Source organism: Pholis gunnellus, assembly GCF_910591455.1.
Source record: "Pholis gunnellus genome assembly, chromosome: 17".
In the NCBI taxonomy this organism is placed as follows: Eukaryota; Metazoa; Chordata; class Actinopteri; order Perciformes; family Pholidae; genus Pholis; species Pholis gunnellus.
Genome location: NC_136544.1, coordinates 14,755,974 through 14,776,683, shown reverse-complemented (window position 1 = coordinate 14,776,683; position 20,710 = coordinate 14,755,974). Strand labels below are relative to the sequence as shown.

Genomic DNA, 20,710 nt, shown 5'->3' with positions numbered 1-20,710 from the left:
ATTTGTTACGTGGTTTAGCAGCCTGTTAGCTAACAGCCTTGGCACACATACGAGTTCCTGCTTTAGTTCAGGAGGTCATCAGACTCGACACAATCACACTCACAGTATCCATATGTGTAATGACACTTGGCTCAAGGGAAACGGTCAGCCAACACAGCCTGCATGGTGTGAACAAATGTTACTGCAGACTTGTGTACCAATATTATGGGCAGAGGATAGGATATGTGTTAAGGTCTGTATTATATCATTTAATGTTGCATAATATACGTTTTGATCCCCCTATTGTGAGTGACCTGTCAAAAGTCTTTGAGGACATACCAATGTACCAAACTACAATGGATGTGGGCGTATTTAGGACAAACCTGATTCTTCTGACCTCAGGACAGAACACTGGATCTGTCCAAGCGTGTTACAAAACTCTACAATACTCTGCATAACTTCCTTTTAAACCTGTATCGACCAGCTCAACCACAAAAAAAAAACAATGAAACTGAACAAGTGTAATTATTTTCAAGCTTTTTAATACAAACTTAATAAACTATCAGTCCCTCTTAACATGTAAGACACTGACTCCAAATACTTTGTTATACCGTTTGTTTTTATCAAGTATTGCACAATGTAGGTACAAAATTAATATACGATTACATTTTGTCCATAATATAGCAAAAATCTTTAACTCTTAACAGAAAATACAACTCTTATGTTTTTCAAAAAAGCAAATATTCTTAAATCCCACCACTACGGAATATTCTGTACACAATCTTTAGAATAGAGTCGATGTTTTTTAAAGATGGATTCATTTTATAATTTCAATAAAAAAAGAAAACATAAAGTTGCTGCAGCCATCACAGATCACTGGAGTAGTAAAAAGATATAAATGCAATACCATGTCGTAGAAACAATAGATACTCTGATATTTTACAAACTCTGTACTAAATTAAATTATACAATTAGAAAAAAGACCAGGAAATCCCACTTATTTGTGCCAATTTCTTGAAAAAATTGGCGGTGTCCAGTTATGTTTAAATACTGAAAGAGGCCATGACTTGTGGTGGTGTTTTTTTTTTGTCTTTTTTTTTTACATCTTAAAACAGTCACATAAAAAAAATTGTGCTTGGTTGGCAAAAGAAATAACAATGATGCATGTTGAAGTTTAGGTAACCAAGCTTGGACATCTTGTACTAAAGGTATAACTCAAGGGGGCAAAGTATTTCACCCTCGGGCTCATGCTCTTAGACTCGTTACATAGATCGTTCAGCTGACAAGTCACTTTTTCCTTTTATCCATGACATTCTGTTTACATGTTTTTTTTTTGCAATATGTGCATCTGTGTTTGTTTTCCCCCCTATCACATTATCTCTGGTCGTTTCTGGGTAAAGTAGTAGCTTAAGTAGTACCTTTACGTGTACTAGTTGGCCATAACTGGCTGGAATTGCTGGTTAGAATACTGCATGTTGTTCAAGCTGAAATTCAAGCCATCCATAAGGGACTTGTCGTTAAGGCCACCGTAGGCCGCAAACACGTCAAAGGCATTGCTGTACTGCAGCGGGCTGAGGCTGAGCGAGCTGTCTCCAGGGAAGAGAGCACTCTGGCTGCCCTGGCCCTGAAGGCTGGGGAACACAAACTCCTTGGCATTGGGGGACAGGGCTGAGGGCTTCTGGTGCTGCTGCTGCTGCTGCTGCGGCGGTGGCGGCACCCCGAGGCCCAAGCTGTAAAGAGAGTGCATGGAGGTGGAGATGGCTTTCTGTTTCAGGAGACTGTTCACATTCAGGCCCAGGTTGGTGGGAGAGGTACGCGCCACCTTGTTCCCAGCACTACTGCTGCCATTGTTGTTGTTGTTGCGTCCGCTGCTCTTCATCTTAGTGGAGCCGAACTTGGTGGCGGCGAACGTGGCTGTTGTGAAGGTTAAAGGCTGCGCGGAGCGGGGCATGAAGCTGGGGCTGACTGCTGCCGAGTGGCCGAATGGAGGAGAGGGGGAGGTGGAGCCCGGAGAGGCTGCGTTCACAGGCTCATTGATGGGCATGAAGACCTGTGCATCGGGATTGAAACTGTTCTTGATCTCCTTGTCCAGATCAAGCCCCCCACTACTAGCTCCGCTTTCATTGCTGTCATCGACATACAAGACTTTGACGGGGCCTTTCTCCCCGATCTGATAGGACACCTCGTAGGGGTCAATCCACACGCTGAGGTCCTGGGGCAGATTGTTGCGGACATCTTCAATGTCCAGCCCGCTCTCTTTGGCTGCCTTCTCCACCACGGGGTCCACCTTTTCCCCGACGTGGATACATCTGAATCCTGAGCCCTTGTATGGCTTTTCCGGGTACCAGTGTCCCTCATATTTCTGCTTCAGCTGCCTCTCCAGCTCCTCGCCGAAAATGTTAACGCGCCGCCTCGGCAGCTTGTTATACAGGTACGAGATGATGAAGTTGAGAGCTACTTGGATTTCAAGCTGCATAGCTAACTGCCGACGTTTACCAGGTGCGTGAAGATTAGGTGTGTCTGACCTTGAATGTGTCCACTGGGTCTGCTTTGTTTATCCGTGGTTGGCAACACAGATGCTCTCCAGGCAGGATGGCGAAAGCAACCAGTATTCGGATAAAACAGGTTCAAAAGCTAAAAGTGCTGGTTTTGTAGTGAGGTGATGTTCTCCACAGGGTATGATATTTTTCTGCAACAATTGGTAGAGAGAAAAGAAATTCTTAATGATTCATTTCAAAATGTTAAAGTCACAAGTAAATGTAAATACCACCAAGGACAAATATAATCAAGACAGATTCAGCTCCTTGTGCAGACTTTATAAAGGGGAGCGAGTGCAAGTTAGTGTCCTTTAAACATTAACACCAGTGCATGTTGGACTGCTGTGAGCTCAAAAGTCTTAGGTTGACAGTCACACAACAGTCCTCCAAAGCAGAATTTCACAGAAACACTCAAAATGTGCAGCTGTTGCAGAAATCTCCACACAGAGCCCCACTGATCCCGGATCAAGCTACATGTCTTGTTCATCTGGCATTTGCTGTTTATGTAAACGTCAGAAGCACGTTAACCCTCGCACTAATGCTCGGGAATCCTGTTACATAACACTGGATAGCCTCCAGAGCAGGAGACAGGAAAACTGAAGCGGAGTTGTGGCAATTAAGTAACCAAAACGGTAAACTCGACGGAGGAAAAGCCTCGCCAGTAATGCGTACTAGAGGATAAATTAGCGAGGAAACGATTTAGGTGGATTTCATAGCGCACAGTCTTGACACGGGGGGCTGGTTTGATGCGCTGGTTTGAGTCCTACATCAACAATGTCGAAATAAGACTTAACGCGTTATGGCTACACCCATATGTTTGGCAATGTTACACAGAGAAGACAAAATACTTGAACGTTACAACATGACGTTTGATACAATGTAAATGGCACTACAGAGAAAGCGCAATTTAAAGAAATGCAATAATAATCCTCGCAGCTGAATTGAGGGATACAGAGAGAGAGAGTATGTCGAGGCTCTTAAACTAACCTACCTAAAGATGTATTTATGTATTCATCCAATAGAGGAAATATAATCTGCACGGCGTTATAACCACCGTGTGTCGCCTCGCTCGTGAAGCTGCCCTCGCAACAGCAGCCTGGAGGAGATTTCTCAGTGTTGCGAAATAGCTACAGGTCGTTCATCGTATCAGTTAAGTTACAAGAGAGACATTGTTGCAATTTCACAGAATATGCAACAATCTACTGGCTGTAGCAGCCTGTGTTGACGCCATTGAATATTAACAGATATACAATAAAGTACGATATGATCAGTATCAATTCACGTGCACGTCCGACGCATTTCAGAGTCTCTGAGGGGATATTGTTGTCTATTTTTTTGGACCGGAGATGAGACAAAAAAAGAGATACTACATACACTTAAATGGAATGCACGCGCTTACACACACGCTCACTTTCTCTCTCTTTCACACACACACACACACACACACACACACACACCCCTCCCTAACTTCGTGGACTGACGCAGCAAATCAGCTTAGAAAGTAACGTTATGGATACAGCTACAGTACGACAGCAAGCAAAATGAAGACAATGACATTAAATGCATCACAAGTAACATAAGTCAGTTGAAATACTTACTTTTTTTGTAAAAAATAAAAATTCGCAGTAGTTCTTGAGTACCGTTAGTTAGTGCAAATAGAAAAAAAAAGTATAAATACTTTCTTCACATAGAATATATTATCAACGTTACAAAAAGGTATTCCAGTAAATGTGCATTTCTGAGGATTGGCGTTTGCTTCGGTTTCTGTTTTTACGGTTATTTTGTTTTTTCCTCGTTCAGCAGGCTTGCAGAGTAGCTCCCGCCTCTCCGGGAGTTTTGCTACTTCGTCCCCCTCCTGTTACGGCGTTGCCTGTATTTATAGCTTTCCTCCGCCATGGGCACGAGGTAGGCGGTGATGCGGTTTCAGAGGTCACAACAATACGAGCGGCTTCGATTGGTCCGAAGTGCGAGTCCCGCCCCCAGAGTGGTGCCTGAGTTGCGCGCTGATTGGCTGATGTGAGATGTCAATCGGTGACATTTGATTCTGTGAAATGGGAGAGACGCCTGTGACGAGCGTTTGCGTCAGAGATAACCTAGGTCTGTGCTGACAGCAAAAGGCTAAAGTAATTATTGTAATGACAGAAACAGAAAAAAGATATATCCTGTCCAACTTTGAACAGTCTTGAAACAAATACTTTTATCAATGTGAAAATGTCCTATTGTAGATGTTTTACAGACTAAACCATCTCTATTTTCGATGCAGCTGCTGTAAACATCGATCATTATGAAACAGACAGAATTAAGGACGCTATGCGACTAAACACTGTACACATGACTCGTTGCTCTGTTTATAACTGTGCCATATTTAGCCTAGAGCATTTCACGGAGCCGTTTACCCGACTTTAATCTCATTTATATCATATGCTTCCTTTTATGTAATGTATTATGCATAGGACCTAGTTGTTCGTGACATGTCACAAACAACTGCAGGAGTTATGATGAATGTACACTGCCTGAGAGGAGATTCCCTATAACGGAACATTACAGCTGGCAGCAGTGTGGGTGGTGCTGAATGCTATCTAGAAAACACATGCGCTGATTGGTCTAAAACGGGGCAGGAGCCGTACGGTGAATGGTGTGCCCGTATCTAAGGTGCTGATGTAGGCTGCGCACGTCATCGCTCGGCTGAACGCACGTTGTTGCCAAATTTAAAGTGCACCAACACACATAGTCGTGTGTTCATGATATGAAGTCACTGCTGCACAATGTCAGTGTAACTCTACATTACTGTTGCTATTGAAAATGGAACAAGTCGTAGGATATATATATAGGACTATTATATGAATTAAACCACAATAATGAAACAAATAATTATTGTAACATAAATGTCACAGAACAAAACAGTGTTATCCTAATTATACAATTTATTAATATTTGCTTTGTACTGATGGCATCATTTACATAATTTTCAGATTTGATAGATAGATATGTATTCGTGTATTGTCTCTAAAACTATTCTGTTCTTTTCTATTCATATCTCTTGACAACATGAGAGTCTTTCGTCATCAGCAGCTGTGCCTGTAATGGAAAAAGGAAGGCTGTTGGTCTATAGGCCTGCTGACAGAGTGGACTTTTAGACATTCCTCAAGCACTTACAGTAGGTTTGCCAAGCGGAGTCATGTGCTTGTTGTGAGCTGTAAATGTGTGCGAAAGGGCTCCTGTGGAAAGTGCTGTGGGGATCAAATATAAGACATACGATAGATCAGGCAGGGGCTGAACTAAAGAGAGATTATAGTTTGACATTGCCCCGTGGATACAGAGCCACAATTTAGAGTGGAAGTGGGTGGGAGAGTGTGTTGGCTGCCAACAACACGGTGACTTCCACTGTCCTGGCAAGGCCCTCTGGGTTGTTTACTGTAAACAGCACAGCACAGTCTAATGTCTCATGTGCCTTTTAAGGTAGTTCACATACCATGCATGGCTCTTGTGCTTTTTCAGTGGTGTGTAAATAGTGTGTGCATGCTTCCTTGCGGTGTTTGCAGTTTTACAAACAGCCGTCACCTGACAGAGCAAGGTCAGCAGCCATAATGAGGCATGTTAAGACTTCTATATTGTCTTAGGGTGTAATCCTCTAATGTATCCTCTACTCAGTGCCGCCTCTGTCACTTGTGTTTATGAAGGACCGTAACACCCTAAGATCTCTAATCCCACAATCGGTCTTCAGTTGAAGTCTGTGCTTTCATTCCAGGAATGTGAATGTGGGTAGAGGGAGAAATGAACTTAAATGAGTTTTCAGCGTTTTATGAAAAGCCGACCCATGAGGGCTTAGTTGAGCTGTTTTGATGCCTGTTTACACTGAGGAAATACAACACGGACAAAACAGACTTTCTCTGGGAGTTTAGTAAACAGAAAAGAAGGTGTGGGATATCTTGAATTAGTCCAAATATTTTTATTGTTCCAGTTTATTGAAGAGCACCATAAAAACAAGATATTGCATGAACAACATTTGTCACAGGACCTCAACCTAACAAAAAAGTACTTGTTGAGCAGAGGCTGCTCGTCCTTCGCTCCTAGCCTATGAGATAAAAATATAAGCTCCGGTGATAGGACCATAAACAGAACTATGCTCAGCAGCAGATGTGTGATGGAGCATAATAGACCTCTTCCGCTTTTCTCTGAACCAATGGGGGGAAAAAGCAATATGTTGCCAGGGAAAAAAAAAATCAATGTAATGATGAGAGAGGAGGAACATAAATCGCATATGTGTTGGAGGCTTGTGATTACAGACTGAACTGCTGCACACTGTTCATGTTCAATGTTATTCAGCAGTGACACATAAACAGAAAACAGGCAACTGACACACAAGTAGAGGAGCTTTTTCACGCTTCCATGCCTGCCTCTTCTCCTCTCTCTCCTTTTATCCCTTTTTTCGCCCCCTCGCCCTCCCTCTTTCCAGCTCAGACGGAGAGCCTTTGACGTCACTGGTTGTTATTACTTAACACAACTCTGCAAAGTGCCCTAGGCTCCTCGTAATAGACAGATGCTTTGCTTTCCCTTTGAAGAGTAAATGAGGAAGTGGGTAAGACATGCAGCGAAGGAGACGGAGAGAGGAAGAGAGGAATACAGTGGGTGCAACACTGGCACTGAGATTGGGACTTTAAATTGGTCTTTTTAAGCCTTCTGCCAAATGAGGGGATTTATGAGATGTAGACAAAAAGAGGTGATCATTTAAAAAAAATTAAACATATTTTCCTCTCGAACACTTAATAGAAATTACATAATAATTTTCGTATGCAGTTCGTTATCTCTCTCTTTCTCTCTCTAAGCATAGTAGCATGACAACACAACACAATACATGAAACTCATCAGCATCACCTAGCATTAGCATTAGCAGCTAAAATTGCACGGAAGCTTAAACAGCAGAAGATAGTCAGTGTGCCTCTGTGTCCTATGGTTTTCATTCAGTATACACGCTGAATATTGAATCTAAAAAAAAAAAGCGAATCTTTTCTGTAACCTTCGAACGAGTACCTCCTTAGTTATCCTGTCACTGATACATGAAATGACCAGCCTGGAATAAAATCTCATTAACCAAATTTCATGAGTGACTGAGTTTTTACACCAACATTTTATGATGTTATCAGGGAATGACAAGTTGTACATTCTCTAAGCTCTGGAACAGTCTGTCAGCTGTGGCTGCCCATTAAACATCGTGCATCAGTGACCTGCAGTGAGCCACACAGCATGCATACAGAGGATTTACATGGTGCAGTATATGTTAATACAGAGGTTATGTTATCAGTTGTCACGACAGCAGCGTAAGTATTCTCTCTCCTGCACAGTCGCCTTCATAACCCGTCAAGGCTGTTACATAGTTCATCCAATGTCAGCCCACTGGGGCAACATCAATAGATCCATTCGCCAACTGCAGTGAGAGAACAAAGAAGGCTGAAAAAGAGTATCCTAATTTGACCAATTTAGGCATATTATTGATCTATAGTCAGTTTTAGACACATGAATAAAGGGAAACATGAATCAATGAGCCATGCAAATGAGTCATGTTATCTATAAAATTAGATATAGCATAATAGCCGGTTCTCTGCTACATGCTGTGTTGTTGTGTTCAGCTGCTTCTATACATTTTTTCCGGTCTTTTCTGTCACTTTGACCTTGTGGCCCTGCTCAGCAGAAAAAATGGCAGCATGCTTCAGCTTTAACTTCCAGGCAGGGAAAACACAACTGAGTGGTTAATATCCCTGTATGTTCTCGTGAATGGGCTGTCACATGAAATCTTCTTAAAGCTAATTCTAATTATCCTACATGTCTCCTGATTTTGTCGCTTCCCCTATTATTCCTCATCAAATCCACCCGCTGTGACTCCATGCTTTAAAAGGCAGAAAGAGGGAGGGTGGTAGCTAATAGAATAGCTCTGTATACGCCCTGTATGTACCACGTCCAAGTACACACACCTCCCCACCCTCTAGGTCTATTTGCACATAAACTGTCTGAGATGATAGAACGACGATTCCTGTGCCTCAAGGACATGGAGAAGTAATTTAGTAATGAGACGTAGATAGTTGATGGAAAGATAAGAGAAGGGTGCAGATGTATTTTTATTTAATTTGTGGTAGTGACAAGGCAGATCACTTTGTGTGGTTTAATACCTGACATTATGTGTAGTACCTTACAGTAGCTCACAGTGTGCATATGATCTGGCTGCAGGGGGTGGAAGGTCTCCTGTGTGGTCTTGCACATGTTTCACATCCTCTAGATTAGGTTTAAACAGTAGGGGTGGGTGCTTGAGCTACCGATCAAAATAGTAAACAAAGACAGCCCAGTAGCACATAAAGCTACAATATACACCATTTAGAGCATTAATATAGCAGCAAACAACTATTTGTTATGTAAAGATATAGTGGGGTAATGTCTCCCCGAGCAGTCGCTCTCCCTCTGTGTGTGGTGTAAACTAAGCTTCTCTGTTCTTTGTTTACATAGCAGCCGACCTGACCGACGGCGTCATCGCCGGAAGCGTAGCACCCACCCTCCGGTTCCGCCTCAGGTTAACACTGTTAGCTATGTGAGCACTTTTGCCATCGTTAGCGCTGTTGCCACCGTTAGCTTCTAGCCACCGGCTCGGTCGCGCCATGTTGAGAGCCGTTGAGAGGCAATAGAAATGCTCCCAATCTCGTATATAGCACCTTTAATGTATTATTCTTGGGAAAAGGACTGACGATGTTACTTCAGCCTCAATCTTGTTAGTGCTGATCAAAAATTCTCTATTTATCTTTTCATCAGATCAGTTTCTTTGTAAAATGTATCTAGAGAGAGAACAAAATGCCAGTAGATTGGCTGAGGAGGGCTACTTTATGAATGCAAGCATCAAATATTTTTGGATTCAGTTGAGACAGATTTTCGCACTTGGCATCAGAGATGTCTTTTGAGTGTCCACCTATTTGGATTTTATTTCCCTTCTCAGTATGCAGAGAAACATGTTTTTATGAACCAGGACCTGTGCTCAAAATCAACACAAGACAGACCTCTACTCTTGGCTTCCGCTATTGTTGGCTTCTCTAAAACTTCCTGGCATGTATGACCTAACATCTAGTCACATTGCACTACATCTGTGGCCTCATGTGTTGTCCTTGGCCACTGCCAAATGTGGCTAGAGGAAGTCAGCCCCTGTGCAGTGGCTGCATTCACACCTGTATATAGAGCTGTTTACTTGTGATTCGATCAATCAAGACACATTTTAGTGCTTAGTGTGACTCTCTCAGGTGTTGGATAAGCAATAGTCTCCAGGTTAAAAGAGTGTAGAGGTGCAAGAATGGAAAGAGTGTGGAAACAAGGGGAACTACAATGGTTTAAAGGAAAGCTTGGAGGATATGAACGAAGACGGACGGGAGAGAAGACAGTTGTGCCCTGATGGCCAGGTGTGACCTCAAAGGGCTTACAATCAGAGAGAGGAGAGGGAAAATAAATGAGGATAGAGCTGTTATAGATGGAAATTTGGGATGGACAAAATATATATTGATTATGGAACAGAAGTTACTCCGAGCAAAAATACTGTGCACATAACTTCAATCGAATTCTGTTCATTGCTGGAAAGCAAAGCTATTTAATGTTCACAAAGCAAAGTCAGCAAAATGAAGACCCTCTACTGACAATAGTGGAGCCCATGACAAAAACCCTTCAGGGGGTTTGGAGGCAGTGGCTGCAGAATCTGATGCATTTATCATAATTCTGACTAGAACTGACCCTGGAAAGACACTGCTTGCAATTAGGATTCACAGAGCGAAATTAAAAGTAAACAGCAGGAGCTGTCTGCTGAGAAGTGTGCCTAATATATGAGAGGAGAGACAGAGCGAGACACCAGAGGAGGAGGACAGAGGATGAAAGAAAGAAAGAGGGGGAATAATAATCCCACTGTTGTGTTTAATAGAAGGAGGGAGGGAGGGAGTGAGGCTACTCTGTATTCCTGGCTGGTGGAAAAATACTTTGTTGAATCTGTACGTTCAACTCCCCACACACAATCTCTCAGCAGGCCGCGTCTCACATTCCCTGAATATGTAATCACATCCAACTGTACTAACCGAATGTGCGTATGTCTACTTCAGACATGTGCATACACGTGCGCTCGGTAATCAATGGAGATGAAGTGGTCACGCACCAGCGGAAATCTCATCTACCTCCAAATGAGATTCTGTTTTTTTTAGATAGCTTTATAAACCACCCATATTATCTTCAAATGTTCTAGTTGTGCCTTTTCCATAATATTATTCAATTTGTTATCATCCATCACAAGCAGCAAATTAGATCTTGTAGGTTGTCTTTTACAATCAGTATTTAAATATCTATGAATTCATTTAATAAAAAAATGTTTAAGGCTAAAGTGGCCTTCCATGTAGTCTGTGAGCTCCCAGGGTTTCTTCACACGTAATTGTGATCTTTCATTTCAAGTATGGGTTCATCCCACCTCAGAGGCCCATGTGCTATGGCTAACCAGCCCCCTTACTAAGAGTGCAGTAAATAAATGTGTGTGTGTGTGTGTGTGTGTGTGTGTGTGTGTCTGTGTGAATGCTGCATTACTTTTATGTGTTTCCATTTGTTATATGATGACGCACAATACTGAATTATGTACCAGCTTTTTAAAGTGCTGATTCAAGAATAACAGCAATCTCCAGAGTAAACAGACTGCATTTCAATATGGCTGTTTAATGTATCGTGTGTGTGGCCAAAACAAGCTGAGGAGATGCTATTATTATGACTGCTGATCAGAAAAAACTACGCTTTTTAACATGGTTCTTGGAGGCCAAGAACAGTGGGAGTCAAATAGAAGTGTACAGACAGGAGGGGCAAATATGACAATAAGACTATGTATGATCACACAAGCTGTATTTATCTCATTAGAAATTAATTTATTCATAAATTCCATTAACTTGCATCAAATCTAAAGTATGATTTTGTTCATCCTTATCCACAAAGTTGTTCTGTTGGTTCATATTCCACCTCTACATCCACATCATCAGCACCTTGATGGCCGACACTTGGATTTCCCTGTTCTTTTGACTCTGGGCATGAACCAGTATTACGTAGCCACTCTAAGAGATAAGAAAGAGAACAGTTTGCTTTTTCTTTACCATGATGTCATCTGAAACCTGAGACGACACAATGCATCTCCATATTTCCCCCCAAAAAATCTCACTGTAATTCACAGAGGCCTAAAGGTGTAAAAACAGTGTTTAAGTCTCATATTTGTTTTTGTACTGCATCGTATATAGATTAAGCTGTATCAAATTCTGTTTATGGCTAAAACCAATACATTATTTATGATATTTCTTTCCTGGAAACCATTATGCGTGAAAAGAGATGTGTAGTGGAGAAACGTGGCTCAGGGTATATGACTCTTTATCTCATACTTTGCCCTGTGGTGCATCTGGTTGGAGGAGACACAATGTACCACATTCACAATCCATAAACCGTGCTGGTCTGCTGCAGTGTTTTCAGACATCCTCCTCTCTTGCCTCAGCACAATGGGTGTGTGTGTTTGTGTGTGCGTGTGTGTGTGTATGTGTGAGGTGACAGGTCTATGTTAGATCTCTTGCCCTTTCAGTGAGTCACACACAAACATAGTAACATACAAACACACACACACACACACATACATTAGCAACAGCGCGTGACTCCCACGATCTAATAGTTGTACCTGTTTTGTTTTCGGGAACAGATATGGTATCATGGAGTGGTTGATGCATGCTTAAAGGAAGTGTTTGTGGATGTTTGAATATTGACTTTTTTGAGATTCTATTTTGACAGATGCAGTCGATAAAGAAATGGCAGGGATTTCACTTGTAGCAACATGAACCTGAGTCAAAACACTGCCACAAAAATGTAGCATGGTGCTCTTGTAACATTGTCGGATTCACAATGGACAGTTGAAAGTTGGTTAAAATCGATGTAGCAGAACCACAGATATCGTCTTTTTTATTCTATGCATTCCTCTTCCTTCATGCAGTTGCACTAAAACTGCTGTACATAAAGTTTCCCATATTGATGCTAATTTAGATTTTAAAAACCAACAATGACAAACCAAGACTGAGGCACAAAATAACTTTAAAAATAGATAAACCCATTCTCCTTCACCTTTTGAAGTCCTCACACTAACTTTACAAAATGCCTCCATCCATCAAACTCAGTTTCCTTTGCTACAGCAAACAACTTTGAAACACTACATTGTTTAAAAGTTGTTGCCCCCAAAATGAAGAGTTCTCATTAAACAACGTGCTTCCACAACACTCTGTTCCTCTTTAATGTTCTCTCCAGCTACTAAAGGGAAGCGACCAGCTGCTGAGCTTCATACTCTGAAGTTTGCATCAATCATCTGAAATTTAGGGACCAGAGGTGATTCATGACTCACTGAATCAGTTAAAAACTCTTTGATCTAGAAGGAAACACATATGGTGTTACAGAGCCCACGCCACCCCTGAGTGTCAACCTCGTCAGTGGGACAGCCGCGTCGTGTCTCTTGTCTTGACTTTTGCCCTATCACACACACACACACACACACACACACACACACACACACACAAATCTTATTTTGACATAATGGTGCCAGAGATGATATCTTTGGACAACAACTGGCGACTGCTGTGGAGGAGGTGTGAGTTACTGAGCATTTGACTAAGGTCTTGGTTTCTGACGTATTTAAGTAAGTTCATTTGAAGACACTGTGGTACTGTCCTAAGTCTAACTGCAGTGGTGCAACGGATCATAAAACTCACGGTGTAGAATGTAACACTATCAGAGATCGGCGACTAGAAAAGCTTCAGTGACGATGTCCTAATCGCATATTTTTCTGAATATTAGCAGATAACAATTGTCGGGAAAACTTTATTTCACACTGTGGTGGTTAACGTTAAACTGTGTAATTATGCATGCGTGCCGAACCGTGAGGGGGGATCCGTACAGATCATGGATCAACAGTGGTCTGTTACACCACTATTTAACTGTACCCTGAAGGTTAAATACACCAGCATGAACTCAATATCTATGGACAGTTTAAGATCCCAGTAGGCTTCATCACAGTAGTAAGGGGTGGTCGAATAGCTTTGGTTTGAACTTCTCTCTCCACCTCTCTTCTTTCGTTCGTTACACGACTGTTTCTGGCACTTTTAATGTACTACCGAGTGCAACACTATGAACGCGCTCCAGAAGAGACATGCTAAAAATGTGTGCTGTTATCCCCATATTTAAACGATATCACATCTCCCTCCTCATAGCCAGCTTGTTACTTCACCTTTATGTTTGGCTGCTACAGCTAGTAGCACAGTAGTAGACTATGGGTTGTTTTTGTAAATGCTTACATTGCTTCTACTGCTTCGGCCTAAAACTCCTCTGGGCATTTTTCTAGCTCTACAAACTGCCTACTCTTAAGAGAAAATACAAAACCTGTCCGGGTATAGGTGGGTGAATCTCTATTGCAATCTGCAAAACACAGACAAGGAAAACTAAAATTAAAGATCTACTTAATATTGTTCCGACCTTACCTAAATGTCATGAGCTTTAGGTCGTGACTGAAAAAATAAGATTGCGGATACAACTGGCCGAAATGAGGTTCCTTGGTAGGGTGAAGGGCTCAGCCATCTGGAGGAAGCTCGGAGTAGAGCTGCTGCTCCTTTGTGTCGAAACGGGCCAGCTGAGGTGGTTCGGGCAACTGATCCAGAATGCCACATAGGCGCCTCCTGTTAGAGGTTTTACAGGAATGCCCAACTCGTAAGAGGCCCCGGGGTAGACCCAGAACAAGCTGGAGAGATTGTTCTTCACATCTGGCCTAGGAATTCCTCGGAGTTCCCCAGGAGGAGCTGGAAAACATAGTAGGGGAGAGGGATGCCTGGAATACCACGCTAACCCTGCTGTCCCCGCGACCTGGCCCTGGATAAGTGGATATGATTGGATGGGTGGATGTTGCTTCAGTAGAATTTCAGCACACTAACTTTTAGTTGTATTTAAGTGGCATATGTTAACTCTGTTTTTTAGCCATCTGCTGGCTCTGGTCTACTCCTCAGATGCTGACGTAATTTCTTTATTTGGCAACTTTAATATTTGTATCTCAGATAGACTACTGTATAGGGGATAATGATAGCGTTTCATCTCGAGTGGGTATAGTTCTAAGCATAAACAGCTGTAAGGAATGGGTCCTCAAATTTCTCTGGGATATAAATGTGGTATCCTAAATAGCAGACTAAATCCTCCTAATAGCAGTTCTACATCATCAAGAGGAAAATCTACAGAATATGTTGAATGTGGTGTTATAGATGGAGATTAGCAAAATCCAAATAATGCATTTCAGAAATAAAAGTATGGTAAGAAGTACACACATTTTTTTTGGGCTCAGTCGCTTTAGAATACAAATACTTAGGTTTTTCTTTCTTTTCTTTCTTTTCTTTCTTTTCTTTCTTATCTTTCTCTTGCATTTATGAATCATACGGTTTGAATTGGATACCCTGTTGACAGTCTGCAGAATGGATAATGAATAAATAAGGGGTTTAAATGGAGTTAATCACACGTTCTCCATGGGGCAAAAGAACTTTACTCAATCTTTGTGACTGTAGATGTTGTATCCCTACAGGACTAATGTGTGTTGTAATTTTAACTTTATTAACAGCCAGTAAAGCTTTCATTCAGGTTTATCTACAAGCCACAGATGTTTAGTTGCACAGTTGAGAGCTGGTATTCTTTCTCTGGCCATTAAAGTATGTCGATAAAAAAGAACATTCAGGAGAAAAACAGAATGTGTGAGCTGTGTGATTTGAGTGAAGTGGACAGTGAATCCCAGTTTCTTTTGTATTCTCCAAATTATGATTATGAACAAAGTTGATATTTAGTGTAATTTTGCAAACGTTGCCTCAAAAGCCTGGAAAAGATGGCAAGATGTATTATTTAGTTGCTATCTGTCCTGATTTCTCCAGCATCATATAGTATAACATTGCTGGTCTGAAGATTTAATTGTGAAAGATTGTGACGTTGCTTCTCTATTTTTGAACTTTCACTGTCTTTTGGAAATGTATACATATGCATGCATTTATGGTGTGTTGTGGCCCATGCGGGCTGACCATAAGCATGAAACCATAATAAAATAGAATATAATTCATTCATTCATTCACGATACTGCCACTTCCCATACACCGTCTCTCTTTCCCGCTCCCTCTGTCTCCGTCCCTCAAAGTAATAACTCAATTAAGAATGACTGAGCTGACCGACTGGAACATTCAATTCATCTCCACACAACCATGCCGTGTTATTAGCGTGTTGACGTAACTCAGATCCGTTCCAGCAGCCGCCCACGACAGAGAGATGGAGAGGAAAGGGAAAGAAAGCAGCAAGGGAAAAAGAAACATTTTCCCGATTGATATCCACGAGAGGCCAGCTCTGAGAACCACATCTCTGTCGCTTAAATTTCACTAAGTGCCTTCTTCTGTCGTCTCGAGACTGTTGTTTGCCTTCACCTCCACACAAACAAAACTCCCATTGAGGCAGAGCGCACAAGCCTCCGGTGATGTCATGATCACCATGGTGACTATTCTCATGCCCCCCCAAACCCCCCTTCCCTTTCACCCTCTTTGATCCTTTAAATCTCCTCAGAGTGAGAGTGACATTCCATCTGCAAACATACAAGCTACATTGTGCGACTCAAATGTTGCCAATAATTCCTGGAACAGGGTGACGTAACTTCCGGGTCATTTCCATACTGCACGGTTGAAAAGCAGAGAAACATACAGTTTACTCTCATGCGCTCCATTCTCACATTGTGCACAAACGGCTCACACAGGTGGTCCCTCGGCATACTGACACCTTCTTATTTAAGATTCATTTAACGTTCCTTTTTTAGAGAAAACAAAAACTGACTTGTGATTAAAAGCAGGACGAGGTAGTTTGAGGAGGACCAAAAAAAAAAGAGAGAGACAGCTGCTGTTTAGTATGCATTTGTCTGTTGATTTATGAGGAAGGGATGAGGTAGGGGGCATTGGCCTCTGAGACGGATGAGATAGATAGGTAGCAGTGATTGATGAAGTCCTCAACAATGGTGAACACTGCACAGATGCAATGATGGAGAGAGAAGGGAGGAGGCATATACAGAGATATTAAACTATTTCTCATGTTCAGCATCAGAAACTTGATCCTGATTTACATCACCATTACCCGCCACCTCTTGCTCTGTCTGGTAGATGGTGACAGTGCACTATGAGAGGGATAGAACAGAAAGAAACTGGAGGAAAGACAGAAAGGACAAGGTGGACATTTGAAGAGCTGTTTTCTACCCCTTGCACTCCGTTAAGATATAGCAACCTGAATGATGTACTAAAGCAAGAAAGGTTAGTTTTTACTCATCTTTGCGTTTCACGCCATGCTAAATTGTGCAGATCAGGAACCTCAGTAAACTTAGGAACCCAATTTATTCCCATTGAAGGAATAGTGTGATATTTTGTGAAATATGCTCATTTGCTTTCTAGCGAAGAGTTGGATGATAAACACCATTGTCATGTTTGTACATTATATATGAGGCTATATCCATTTGCCAGTTAGCTTAGCTTTGCTTAGAATACATACAGCTAGCCTGCTCTTTCTGAATGTAACACAATCAGCCTACAGCACCTCTAAAGCGTTCTTTAACATATCTACACAACCAATGTTTCCTCATATGTTTTCTGCCATAGCAACGCTTTCTGTTTGATGGGATCGTGTTTTGTTTATAAAATCGAAATCAGCAATTCAACTTGTAACTATAGCTACCAAATAAATGTAGTGACGTAAATATGAAACATAAACATTTCGTTCTCTCAAATTTAGTTTGAGAGTATAATTATAAAGTCACATAAAATGTTAGTTACTTTCCATCACTGCTTGTGCGTGTCACGTCCCACTGTAGCTTGTAGTAGTGAAGACCTGCTGGCATAGATCGCTTCATTCTCACACAGACTCGGTTATTATGTAAGGACACAGGTTTATTTTTAGAGAGCGCTATCAGATGAAACGCCCCCACTCATGCCCACATCAGGCTTTTGGCCCAGTTGTGCTGGGTCCACCATGTGAAGGAGAACATATGGATTACATGCTGTGTTGATTGGAGCAGCGCAAAGTGTGACACTGAGGTGAAATATGTTACTTTGTGGTATTGTAATTCATTGAAGTGGTATTACATGTTGGCAGTATGTAAGTGGGGTACTTGACTCCGCTGATTCAGAAGGAGGAAATAACTTAATATGTGCTCTGATGGACCTCAATAATTAAACTAAATCAAACAGTAGAAAACTGGCAACCACAACTCACTCGTTTTTGTTTCTTGTCTTTCTTATCAAAGACCGGGTCATGGCGACTGCAGAGCGGTCATCCGGAGGTCAGGTCTTAGTGGCCGTGGTCAAATCGCATGTGTAATGAAATGGGAGACATGCACTGACCTGGTTACCAAGATTGTGCCGCAGTTATTCCTGATGTATTTATATGTGAAATATGTATTGTTTGTGTAAATTAAAATGCTTTTAGAGAAATCAGAAACATAGTATTTAAAAAAATTGACAGAAGCCATTACATATAGAAATGTTGGCAGACAGGTGACAGAATAACAGAGTCCCAGGAGAACAAACGGTATTGCAGTGAACAAACAGCTGGTCAGAGGCACAAAAAGAGGCAGCAGAGACGGGGAAGGCACATGGGAAAAAATAAAGCATGATATAAACCAGAAGGAGAAGGAGGCAATCTGAACACACACAGAGGCAGAAAATTGAGGTGCCGGTCAGCCAAGGGTCATGTGAACAGAATTCAAAATCCAGTTATGAAAAACCTGAGATGCATTTTTCATATTTATGTACACAAAAAATATATGTATAATCCTCACTAGTTCATAAACGGCTCTGCCAATTTGTCGCAGGTGTCATGCCTTAGGATTGAGTAACATTTGAGTGGCACAACTCCATCCATTAACTGTATATCTCTTTGAAACAAATACAACCACATCATCAGTAATGAAAAGTGTTTCGTCCAGTGCCCAAAACAATCCATTACACATGCCCCGTTGAGTTCAGGCATGCATATCTCCCATTGGCCCCCATTCTGCAGCCTGTGTTACAGACAGAGTCTCACAGCCTTTTGATCAGACCCCTGTCAAATTCCCCCCCCACCCCCCCACCCCTTACCGCACCGCTCAATGGTCCCCTTGTTCAGAGCTAGTGCCCTAGAAGTGAGGCTTTGTGGAAGCAGCATTTAAACTTGTTCCTTTGTGCATGAACAGGGATGGATGTGGAAGGATGACAGAGTGATGAAAAGTAACAAGCAAGCCAACGGTGGAGAGGTCACTGGTGGATTGGTCCTTGTGAATAATCAGCGAGCATACAAACTCTGCAAAGCACAAGCAGCAGCCCCCAGGGATGGGACGAAGAACCCGAGAGGAGGAGCAAGTGGAATAATCATTATCTGTGCGATGAGGGCTGTTTCAGGTCAGATTATTACCAGCAATGAAAACTGAAAAGGCTTCATAAAAAAAAACAAGTAAAGTGGAGATAGAAAAAGAAAAAAGAAGATATTTTACAAGTTGCTGCTATCTGTGGCACAACTGTGAGTGAGGGGACAAGGGGGAGAAGGGAAGGAAGGTAAAGGCAAGCATTAGAATGGAGAAGACCTCTGTTACCTTGTTTGGGAGCTTGGGATATGAATGGGACGATGATAGGAGGAGGAAGAGGAGCAGAGAGGAAAAAGCAGACATGGGAGTAGCTGGGATGTTGATGATGCCAGATATCACTGTGACCAGTGGGAATCAGTAGTGAACATTATGCTGTTTCTATTCTTGAATATCTGCATCCTGTGTTCAAGCTGCTGGATCCTGTCATTATCGTGTGTGTGTTTGTGTGTGTGTGTGTGTGTGTGTGTGTGTGTGTGTGTGTGTGTGTGTGTATCCTGGTTTACCTCTCACCCAGAAACGAGTCTGTGTAATGATACACCAAATTTGCATGCACTGGTAAACACCTACACACACTGAGTTTTAATGTCATATAATTAAATAAAACATACATGCTGTGCATACCACCCTGCATCTCGGCTTCTCAAGATAAAATATCAGTTGTTAGATGTTAGCTGTTAATTAATATACAACACCTCTGACATGTTCCCTTTCCAGCTCAGGAAAGGGAACGTGTAAGTATTCAGGCTTTGATAACCTCTGGCTCGATTATGAGGATCCCATAATGACATGGCAGCTCAAGGACAATGGAGGGCCAGAGGAATGTGGCTTACTTCCAAGTTGCCCACACAAAAAACACAAGAGCAGATACAATCAATACCAAATGGGGCTTTGAGCTAAAAATATGTGCGGCCAAGGAGTCGCAAGGTGACATATGAGCGCCGGAAATTCGAAGAGGGACAACCGTAAATGTAGCATTTAGTGATCTGACAGCACGGTCTCACATTACTGACGAAACCAGGGCTCGATTTACATCTTGACATCCAACATGCAGTACGTGAAAGCACTCCATGCTCCACCGAAATAAGTAACTCAAATTTCCTTACTAATAATATATGTCAGACGAATTGGTATATAGACCGTGCTATTATTAATCTGCTTGGTGAGACTGTGAGTTACTGAGTTGCAGAGTGAAAAAACTCAGAGTTTTAGATTGAAAAATGAATTAAAAACCATCTATTTGAATGTAATTGGAGCTGTAAATCTATCTCGGCTTTTTCAGGATTAATAAAACAGCTTTTCTCGTTTATGTGAAACCATCTCTTATGTCTCTTGTGCTGTGTGCTGTCACATTTTTATTACTGAAATAGTCTCAGTCTCCCTCTCACTGTTGATGAGTATCATATTACAGCGCGCAGATTGAATTTCGATCTTTTATTACACCTTAGCCAATACATAGAATAATATCATCAATTGATGCACATTGGACCAAAGGTTCAAATATTATTATGATATGAGTCTTTGCTCTACAGCTTTATTTGTTATGTTATGAATATTGGATTGCTGACATGGTTCACCTGATGGATTGGTCTCATCTGTAATTTCCACAAATGATAGATTGTTCGTAAATGGATCAAAACACAGTCGTAAGTGACACTAGTTGTCATCAAACTATTTAAAATAATGACATTTAGTTTAAATAGGAGATCAGCTCTAATGAGGAGATGTTTGAGTATTATCTTAAGGG

The 20,710-nt window shown here is 41.7% G+C and overlaps 1 protein-coding gene across 1 annotated transcript; it reads right to left on the bottom strand.

The window, feature by feature from the left end:
* Nucleotides 1-1,266: 1,266 nt before the first annotated feature.
* On the bottom strand, nt 1,267-4,357 carry LOC306709144 (protein Tob1-like). The gene is made up of 2 exons (XM_079177190.1): nt 4,115-4,357; nt 1,267-2,668 (listed from the first exon to the last, which is right to left on the bottom strand). Exon 2 carries the CDS (start codon nt 2,453-2,455, stop codon nt 1,409-1,411), a length of 1,047 nt encoding a protein of 348 aa, XP_079033316.1. The 5' UTR covers nt 2,456-2,668; nt 4,115-4,357; the 3' UTR covers nt 1,267-1,408.
* Between the last annotated feature and the right edge of the window lie 16,353 nt (nt 4,358-20,710).